Below are 10,498 nucleotides of genomic sequence, written 5' to 3'. Positions count from 1 at the left end.
CATCAGTAAGGCTGTTTAAATCAGGTATGTCAGACCCAAGTCTGCCTTTGCAGTCAAAGAATATTATTCACACATGCGTATTTCTTCCCCTATGAAGTTATATGGTGCAATATAAATGTGCCTACTTCCTGCCAAGCAATTTAACAGTGACAGAAGGGGACCCCCTTTAAAGTTCCTTATGCGCTTACTGTTAGTTACTGAAACAAAGTAACACCCACAGAGTCATTTTCACCTTCATACAGACTGAAATAGCAAATTTTCAGCCAGCCAGTACCACAGCACACTACCACAGCCAGCCTCTTTTTCTTTACCAGTGTGCTTTATTTTTTAAACAAATAACTTAGTTTTCAGAGAAAGCAAACCAAACAACTCCTTCTTCGAAGAAGCATATTACAGCTAAGCAGACTTCTCATCAGGTGACAATTCTTAGCCATTTGTATACCCCAGAATTTATTTGTATATCCCAGAATCTATTTGCCCATCTCTAAAGAAGTGTTTATTTGAAAGGTAGACTAAAAGATTGTCCCTTGGTCACAAGGAAATCCACGGCAATCAAGGACAGAGCAAATTTGAAGAGCCCTTGCTCTGGTAACTAAAAATAGGCCGTTTATATGTAAAATTACAGCATTTGGCGTGTTGCACTGCCAAGCTTTCATAAATTTACCACTTATGAGGCAGGAAAAGATGTTTACAAAATAAATAGTAACACTGAGGCTTTAACATGGTTCAGATTATTCAAGAACAGTAGGGAATTACAAACCTTCACAAAAAAAAACAAACCCTAAACCCCAAAAGATTTCTCCACCTAAAAGCACCACTGCTGGAAATGCAGTGTTTTGAAAAGACAAAGGTTCAGCACTAACATGGATTAAAAATGCAAAGATAAGCACTCCAAATGACAAACTGCGCTGTCATCTTACTGGCTGGCTCTCCTATCAGCTGCACAAAAAAAAAAAAAAAAAAAAAAAAAAGAACATTCTCATTTATTACATTTCTCTCTACAAATTTTGGGCCAAAGGAGACCTGAGGGCCTGCTCACACTGCTACTTTTTGACAAAAGAAAACCAAGACACCTAATTCTGGTCTGTTCAGTTAAATCTGTATCACAAAATCGAAACAGATGAAGGATGTGTAGCTTTTTATTTCTTTGTATCTACATGTGGGTTTTCAGACCACTTCTTCCAGGTTATCCAAATGGGAAGTTTTCCTACTGTACATATTATATAAAGCGACAGAGGCAAACACCACTTCCCTACCTAAAATTATCTGCTTCTCACAGACATGGCAAGCCAATTCACAGCCACTTCTGCACAAACATAGCCATAGGTAAACACAACAGTTTGAATTCAACACTAGTGAACAGCATACATGTAAACAGAACCTTCCAAATCAAAACTAGCTTTAAAACAAGAACTCCATAAAGCCAAAATCCAAATTAAAAATCCCCACTAAACCCCACAATACATCGCATGGTTTTATGTCATCCCCAAAGTTGTATTTCTGAACAATTTATCTTGTTGCATGAATTTAAGGAAAAAAAAAAAAAGAAGAAAAAAACTGAAATGCAGTATTCTGCATGCCTGGTTATAGCCTAAATATGCTGTAAGTAATGGTAACTGTTAGTAGGAGAAATATTTAAGTTCCCTTAATATTTCATTACACTACCCATTTGGAAAGCATTAGTGCTGAAATGGTGGCCCAGAACTATGTCTGTGTTAATTTCATATAAAAACCCACCGCTTTTACAATCGTGTTTCAATTTAATTATTGTACACAGGTTAACAAAAATGTATCACAAGTGAAACTAAACACTGGATTTAACAAAAACAATATTCAGAATAGTACAACACATGTTCATTTTCTCCAGGAAATAATATTACAAGTGTTCATCTTAGGACAATTTAGCCACATTAGAGACAGAAGTTCTGTTAAAATGCAACTGTGGTTTACTAAGCCACTTATTTTAGCACTACAGAGTATCTGAAGTCAGAGTCCTATAGCCAAGGCTTAAAATTTGTTTAAGATTCAAACTCCAAAATGTCCTACAGTCAAAATGACAGTATTTTAAAAAAACACACAACAAAATAACCCCAAAACAATTAAAAGGCTGTTGTATATAATTTTATCCTCTTCATAGCACTCTCTATTCATACAGTTGCTTGTATCATTGGTAATAGGGTCTGTATCTGGCTTGATCAGGGTGATGTGGTCCAGGAAGCGGGGCCTGAGCAGGAGGCCCTTGCATCCTTGGAGGTGGAGGTGGCCCCCTTGGAGCTGGCCATATCCCTGGACTCATTCCCCCAGGCTGTGTGAAAGGGGGACTAAGAGTTCCTTGATCTTCACTGAATTGCGGCAAAGAGTTTGGATTATAGTGATGGGGAGGGGGTGCATTTACATTTACAGGTGGGCCTCCATGCTGAGGAGGGGGAGGTCCTGGAGGAGGATGATTCATATATGGTGGCATCTGGGCAATTATATGTCCAGGCGGTGGGGTAATAGGAGGAGGAGCAGAGGTCATTGGTGGTGGAGGAGCTTGGCTATACACCATGTGAGGAGTACCTGCTGCCTGGGGAGGGTGCTGCAGCGGATGGCTTATTGGCGGAGGTGGTGGTGGGGGTGGTGCATAATGCTGCTGTGGAGGCATAATATGATGAGGGTGCGATACCACTGGTTGACCCTGGTACTCAGGATGATGATGAGCAGGTGCAGGGGCTGGTGGAGGTGGTTCTCGAGCACCTGAACTGGAATCATCCTGAATAGGGACAGTGATTAAGTTGCTGTGTTTTCTCGTGGAGATGCGGAAGGTGTCCTGACTGACTGGGCGAGGTGGCGGTGGAGCCATTGACATCTCTGCAGGAGGTGCACGAATGTCTTCATGTGGCTGGTTGTAATGCTCATGTGGCACATGCTGTAAAGGAGGTGGTGGCATCATGATGTGCTGCTTTGGCGGAATGTGGCTCATATGATGTTTCTCAGGTGGCATTATGAAGCGCTCAGGAATTTCGGCAGGCGGCGGGGCAATAGGAGGATGTACAGGTTCAATTGGAGGCCGACTAACAGGCTTCCCAGCTCTCATATGGCGGTGGTTGATGTGAGCTTGTAAGTCCCTCTGTGACAGGTAAGTTCTCTTGCACCCTTGAACAATGCTACACATGAAGAGAGACCCTCGTACACACTGCTCAATTCGCTGCACTGGTTCATTACAGCTAAATCATAAGAGAATATTGGTTTAGAGTCATCATAGAGAGCTTTATCTGCAATATTTTTTTTGTTGAGTCAATTAGTTTACCATAGTTACACAAATCGGAACTGACAATTTCCTCTCCACCATAGCAAGGAAAGAAACATTGATTTTGAAGTTCATCTTGGTTTTAAGTTTCCAAACACAACTAAGAAAGACCATTAAAATTTCATGAGGTGGAAACATATAGATAGCTTCACTCTCACAAATTCCCTCTGTGCATTAAGACTAGAGTCACTCTCACTAAGTAAATTAAACTGCTGTTCAATCTTTTTCAAATTAGAGCTGTAACAAGTTACCTACCCAGATACTTAAACAGTAAATGCCGATCTCTTGAAATCCCAAAATATAAGATACGAAAATATAATCAACTGATTAAGTAGAGAGTATTCTACTGCCTCTGCTAAAAAACTATATAAATAATTACATAAATAACTGCTAACACAGTATCTAAAATAAGGTATTTAAGTTACTTTCCTACATTTGTTTTAATAACAAGTCTAGCGATAACTTACCCTGGACACATCTTGTCTCCCTTTTTCTCATGTAGTATAGCACAGTCATAGCAGAAAACATGCTTGCAAGGTATCTAGAGACAAAAAACCAGCTCTGTTAGGTCACTGTATATAAATATCTGTGTCGTTCTGCAGAATATAGTTCCTTCCTATGGTACAAAATAATAACAAGTAGCTAATAATAAAAGTAACTAAGTTCCCTATAAGGTGAACAAGCACAGCCTGTGAACAGGTAGTTAGCAGTTTACACCATCTTTGCATAGAAGCTTTCTAAAACAGTTTGTGTTGAGTTTGGGGTTTTTGGGGGTAGGTTGGTTTGGGTTTTTTAATGTTGGCAAAAAAAATACAGGCAAAAGTTTAGGTTTTGCAATAATACCAAAAAGAACATTCACAGAAGCTGCATATGAAATCTAATTACACTTCTCTTGCTGGCAAGGAAGAAAAGTTTTAAAAGCATTAACTGTCATTAAGCCAGATCCTGAAGCCTGTTACATCACACTTAGAAATCTAATTTAATCTCAGGGATTCTGTCACACTAACTTTAAAGGGACATAAATGCAAACTGTTTTCTAACATCACTGTGACTCTTAAAGAGCTTCCTTTTAAACCTAAGTGGTGTAAGGTCAAAACCCAATGAATTTGAAGGGTTTTTTTGTCAATATTCTGATTTTTTTTGTTTAACATTTTCAATCTTACTTTATTACATCAGGACATCCGGGGGCGAAGTGAAATCAGCCAAATGGAAAAAAACCCAAACACATCAGCAATGAAGGGCCCCGCTTCCATCCTGACATTCTGCTGATTTCAGCAAGTGCCTGAATAAACAGTAACCTCTAAAGGCTTCACAGAAACACAGTAAAAACTAATTTTACCTAAAGGGAAGCCATGACTGCATCTTGCACTGATAGTTTCACTCACCATGCGTCCATACATTTTGATAGGCAATCCACACTTATCACAAAAATGGACTGGTGTATCATCCTTTTCCCCCAGCAAGTTTATCTGATAGGGTAGAGAAGGGAGTGGGAGAAAAAAAAACATCACTAAAAGCTTCTCATTTCAATTATTATCAACACACTCACTATTTCTGAATTAGTTGAGAAAGAAATGTGAGAAAGCAGAGGATGTATTTTCAATCAGTCAGTCAAAAATAATGGAAGCACTTTTACTTAAGAAGTTATCTACCAGAACTATCTACAGCTTGGAATGATTCACAAAGATTCATGACTTTCCATCCATGACTTTACCTTATAGTCCCAAAAGATGGGTCCAGGGAATCTCCTTTGACTGCCAAACATTTCACCGCCTTTGCATTCGTATCGCTCCTCTTTGTTATATTCAAATTCTTCTGTGAAAAGAAGAAAGAAAAGAAAGACACAGCCAGCCACCATGCTTTCCTAACTGACACCAGCTGCTATTAAAAGCATGTATCATTCTATATGGAAACCGTTAAGAAATGCACTTCCAATCTGCAGAGCCCATTCTACAGAAAGGTAGAGTCAAAACACTAAGACAGACTGTTTTGGGAGTGTGCATCATGTAATCCTTATAGCGCAACAGTACCAAGGAATTTGAAATTTGTTTGCACTTAGACAGAACCTTGGACTCCAAGTCTTCAGGACTGAATACAGTCTTGAACAATGCTGAAGTATAATATGCTCCCCTACAGGGCTAATATTTATATCAATTTACCTTCATCACCAGCTTGTGTCTTCGAAGGCATCCTGTTCATATTTCTTGGAGTTCGAGGTGCAGGTTTGGTTTTATTGGTCTGTTTTGAGATAAGCTTTATAGGGATTCTTCGACGAACATCAAGACCACCCAATGATCCTGAACTATTTGTTCCTTGCAAATCATTGTCTATGAAAGGGGAAAAAAAAAAAAAAGTTACGTATTTTTTTAGTTATCTAATAGTTTCCAAAAGAGTTTTAAGAAAAATAACTTTTAAAGCTTGTTTAAGACTCATACAGCATATCAAAGTTTAATCACTACAAAATAAGTATCTTCACACACAGTTTTTTCTAGAAGACAAAAAAAACTGCACTGGGGAAAAGTGTGATTTTTAGGAAATCTAGTTATAAAAATAAAGCTATTTTAAAAAGTTAGCAAGCCTGTCATTCCTCCACAAAAGGAAATAACCTCAAACATTAATTGTATAGCTTCTCTCACAGCATAAATAGTACTGAAGAGTCAATTCTTTGTACAACCTTGACAACACAGAATTTCTTATGAGAAGGGGTAATTTTTACAACTTATGTAAATTGTTTATTAAAATTGGAAGGAAACTAGTTTTTTTATTAACTCGCCATCTTGACATATCACAAGTTTAGCATAAAGCATCACAAAAATATCAGTACTTAAGAATACATAGTAGTATCATTGCCAAACTGAAAATTATTGCTCCCCACTACACACAGAACTCTCTTTAACCAGACTTAAATCTGAATACCAGGCCAAAGGAAGCAAAAAGTAGCCTGACACATGCATCAGTAGATACAATGCTCTGAGAGATAATCAAAAGGGGGGTATTGCAATAAACAATACCAATGAAGACAGTACGACTCCCTCAGCTTCCAGTGAGTCCACCTTCAACCACTGTATAGCATCTCATCCACACAAAAAGAAAGTTGTCCTTCACAAATCTACCCAGCTCACTGTTACTTAAATGGAAAATGCCATTCCGGCAGCTGTTTCAAAGCTCAGCCTTCAAGGGGTGTACCACAAGCTGTCACAGCATAAGCCCTGCGCTCCACTTGACAGAGCACTGGAATAATCAAGACCCCAAGGGATTATAGTACTGTAGCATCTGGACACTAAAATTAGGGTCCCATTAGTGTAACTCTGCACAGCATCTCACACACTACTGCTCCCCCAAAGCCTATAAACATCCCACACAACACAACAAGTAGGAGAAGAAATAAGAAAAGGGGGAAAAGGGATTGCCCTAAGCAGCTACCACAGGAACTAGGAACTGCAACAAGGTTTCAAACTGGAACTGTGACCTGACAGTCACTTTACCATAAAATCGAGAGACCTCAATTTCCTCTTACAGAGCAAATGTATTTATTCCTCTCAGCACTGTGGTTTACACATTTCATACTAAAAGGCAATATGTAAAAAGGTAAAAGCAATGAAGCCTGGTTTTACTTCTGTTAATCTGTTGCTTTGGCTTAGTCTGTCCTGCTGGGTGAAGAGGTGACCCAGCTAACACAGCTCTCCCACCAGCCTTCCACAGAGGCTGCTGGACTAGAACATCAGAGTTAATGACGCTAAAGCTGTGGATTTTCCACTTGTTAGGAAATGCTGGTTTCTACCAGAATACACAAAACCACAATACCACAGATCAGAAAAAGTCTCTGCAGAACCTTAATCCATTTGCAAGTTGGAAGAACTAAAACAAATCTAAAAAAAAAACAACAAAAAACCAACCAACCAAATGTGTATTATTTACTCCACTAAACTGCCAATAGGAAACAATTACGTTCTGATGACTTTGCTGCATATGCCTTTGCAAGCCACAGGTATTTACATGAGTTAGCAGCTCAACTAATCCAAACTAGCAAGTTTATTAGTCATTCGTGTTTCATGAAAGGATAATAAATTCCAGTCTGTGTGAGCGGAACTACCAGAATGAAGTTCAAGAAAAAAATAAAACAAAACCAAAACCCAACAAAATATAAACATACCAAAATCGTTAAGACTACTCAGAGACACTCTAATTACAGGTGATACATCCTCCTGAACTGCCATACTCAGCAACCTTTCTTAAATTTTACCTGTGTGTTTCAGGTATTGGGATTTTTTAATCATCAATATAGCTCAAATACTATATAAACTTATAACGCAATCTTTGCTACGGAGAAGGAAAAAAAAAAAGCGCAAAACACCGTATCAAAAGCCCCATGTCCACTCATCCACCCGTTGGATGACGCCAGCAGCTAACCAGCAAAGCTACAAAGCCAGATTTAAACATTTATGCCAGTTTCCTCTCCAGAGCACATGCACCGATCTCGGCAAACACACCGGTTAAACACCGGCCCCGCCGCCACCCCCGAGCCGCCGTAGGCCCGAAGGCTGCGGACACACCACCCCGCTTCGCGCAGCCGCCACCGGCAGCGCCTGACGCCGCGCCCACTCCTGCCGCTCTCCGCAGCCCGCCCCGGGGCGGGAGAGGGGGCTCCAAGCGCGGGTGGCCCGTCAGGTGCCGAGGGGGTGGAAGGAGGCGGGGAGGCCGCGCCTCTCCAGTGAGAGCGAGGGACGCGAGCCCGGCGCTGTGGGGACGGACCAGGCCGCACCGCGCGGGCCGCGGGGAACCGCGGCAAACCCGGGCCCTGCCGGCGTTACCGGGCGCCAGGCCGCATCCCGCCGCCACCCCGGCACTGCCGCACGCCCGGCGGCCCCGCGGACGGCCTCTCCCCGCCCGGCAGCGCGGAGCGGGCGCAGGTGCAAGCGGGTATAAACGGTTCTCCCGGCCTCTCCCCTCCTCACCATTGTGGTCCATGGTTCGGCGCGGGGCACTGTGGGAGCGGAAGGGCGCGGCCGGAAGCAGAAGCGCCCGTGAGACGGGCAGGGGAGCGTGGAGGCGTGCGCGGTCGGGAAGCGGTCGTGGGGACGTGGTCGTTGCGCGTCTGCGGAGCGTCCATGCCGCCGCGGGACGGTGCGCGCATGGCGGAGCTCTTCTGACCGGGCCACGGGCGCAGCGGGCCCTGCGATGAGGCCGGGGAGGAATGTGCGGCTGCCCCGCGGTGGCCGCCGGGAGGGAGGCGGTCGGGCTGGTTCTCTGGGGTACAGTGAGCTGCGGAGGGAGCTCGGGGGCCCACCGAGATGGTGGCTGGGCCGGGGCGGGCGCCGCCCTGCGGGGAGAAGTGCCTTGACTGGCGGCGGGCAGGATCTGCGCTCCGGTCAGGCGCAGGCGGGTCTGCTGTGAGTCATCCTTGGGCCCTGCCTCGGCTCCGGGGGCTCCTTCCCCTCTGGAACGGGCTCCCGGTGGAATTCGGGTGGATGGCCTTGGGCCGCGGCAGGGAGGGGTTCTTTGGGAGCAGGCGTGACCCTGTGTTTCTTGGGGAAGGGCAGAATTAAGAAGAGTCGTCTTTCTATTGAGGAGCCGCACCAGCGCTGCCCGCGGGCCCAGCGGGAGGGCGATGTGGTGCGGGATGCCAAGAAAGGGGACAGATCTGAAAGCACACGGGCTCTGAATTGCTGCTGGCCAGCCTCAAGTTTTACCATGGAAACGGCATATTCCTGACAGCTGGGGCTGTAGGAACGTCAGTGACTTGACGGAGCAGTGAACATCCAGGGCATCTGAAAGCATCACAGAATCATGATAGAATGGTGTGGGTTGAAAGGAACCTTAAAGGTTATCAAATGCCATCCCCCTGCCATGGGTAGGGATGCCTTCCACTAGACCAGGTTGCTCAAAAGTCCCATCCAGCTTGGCTAACAGCAGTAGACCTTGCTACCTCAAGAGACTACTTTGTGTTACTTCTGAAAACTTGGCAGTTTGTAAATGCTGTGTAATTCAGTGGGATACTGTCTATCACTGAAGAAAAATATAATACAATTAAAACATAGGTTATAGGGTTTGGTGACTGGCTCACTGAAGGTCTCCAGGACTGGGACCTTGTGCCCTAACAGAGGGAGTCTCTCATTATCTTTATAGCCTTAACATCTGAAAGCTGCCATTTAAGCCTATTGTTTCTTGTCTTACCCCTCAAGGCAGATAGAACAGGTTTTCTCTTTTGTCTTTGCTGTGCCTCAAAAGGCAGGCCCAAGGGAAGCTGACACTGATTCCTGCTTCCACACATTCCACCCCCCGCCAATAATACGGTTTATTTCTCCATAATAAGAATTCATAAAGAGAAGAGTCTTAAAAAACCAAACATGCAGATGCATGGAGCATGTTTTCAGTATGTACAACTTTATTTTCTAGTTAATGGATACAATTACTATTAAAACACGGGTTTATAAAGGTAAAAAACTTAAAATACATGTCGAAATTTAATACCTGGCATGCAGGGAATGCTCAAAATGCATACGAAAGTATCACTTCTTCATTGTACTGGAACAACATGAGCACATCTAGTTGCATTACTCACAGATGTTAGTACAAAATTGTGGAGAATTTTAGCTTCACTGCAAAATCCATTATTTTGGTATCCATCATTTTGAGGGATACATAGGTAGAAAATTAAGACGCACATACCCCCAAAGCACTGTGAAAGACATTTTAATGCCTTCAGTATGTCACATTGTACCATTCTATGTAACTGTAGGCTTTGTGTGAAATGCTGTTTTTTTGACAAATTAAGAACAAATACAGCCATGCCTGGAAGAAATATGGGGGCCAAGAATAAGTGCATCGAATGGTGTTTTTTCATAATTAATTCCAGCTGAAGTGTTGCATTTGGAAAGGAAACTGGAAGACAGTTAAATATTTAATTGCTTTTTATAAATACCTGTAGGGACAAGAACTGGAGAAGGTTCAAAAAATAGTGTAAGCCCATATCTCTGTCAAGTAAGGATCTACACTCAAACTCCACAGTGCAGATGTTCTCTTAAGGAAAAAACAATTCCACTTGCATCTTTTCCATAGTGTGTGTTCTTCACAAAAATGAGCTGAAAGCTCACTTTATCAGTCCCAGGCAGAGTATTTTTACATGGAATGTACATCCACTTTAGAAAAGCAGTACAGGCTCAGAAAAACGTGTCTGGCTTTGTCCCGCTGTTTCTGGCCTTGTGCGCT

General features: G+C 42.9%; 1 protein-coding gene across 3 annotated transcripts; it reads right to left on the bottom strand.

Annotated features, from left to right (window-relative positions):
• Positions 1-1,123: 1,123 nt before the first annotated feature.
• On the bottom strand, positions 1,124-8,361 carry CBLL1 (Cbl proto-oncogene like 1). 3 transcript variants are annotated; one of them, XM_057417865.1, is made up of 6 exons: positions 8,245-8,361; positions 5,449-5,616; positions 5,004-5,104; positions 4,675-4,758; positions 3,757-3,830; positions 1,124-3,206 (listed from the first exon to the last, which is right to left on the bottom strand). In XM_057417865.1, exons 1-6 carry the CDS (start codon positions 8,255-8,257, stop codon positions 2,165-2,167), a joined length of 1,482 nt encoding a protein of 493 aa, XP_057273848.1. In that variant the 5' UTR covers positions 8,258-8,361; the 3' UTR covers positions 1,124-2,164. The 3 variants fall into 3 exon arrangements, with proteins under 3 accessions (XP_057273848.1, XP_057273849.1, XP_057273850.1); XM_057417866.1 differs by having other exon boundaries at positions 5,004-5,101; XM_057417867.1 differs by lacking the exon at positions 8,245-8,361 and adding an exon at positions 7,644-7,782.
• Positions 8,362-10,498: the final 2,137 nt, after the last annotated feature.

The sequence above is a fragment of the Pezoporus wallicus genome, unplaced genomic scaffold (genome assembly GCF_028554395.1).
Source record: "Pezoporus wallicus isolate ANWC-B61680 ecotype Strahan unplaced genomic scaffold, APGP_CSIRO_Pwel_v1 contig_5542, whole genome shotgun sequence".
Taxonomy (NCBI): domain Eukaryota; kingdom Metazoa; phylum Chordata; class Aves; order Psittaciformes; family Psittacidae; genus Pezoporus; species Pezoporus wallicus.
Note: the sequence above shows the minus strand (reverse complement) of the source record. Positions and strands in the feature narration are given on the sequence as shown.

Excerpts from the sequence above, each read along its gene's own strand:
- CBLL1 (XM_057417865.1), bottom strand. Across the intron at positions 4,759-5,003 it reads CCATCTTTTGGGACTATAAG|ATAAACTTGCTGGGGGAAAA; the intron begins GTAAAGTCATGG and ends CTACCCTATCAG. Across the intron at positions 3,207-3,756 it reads GGAGACAAGATGTGTCCAGG|CTGTAATGAACCAGTGCAGC; the intron begins GTAAGTTATCGC and ends CTTATGATTTAG.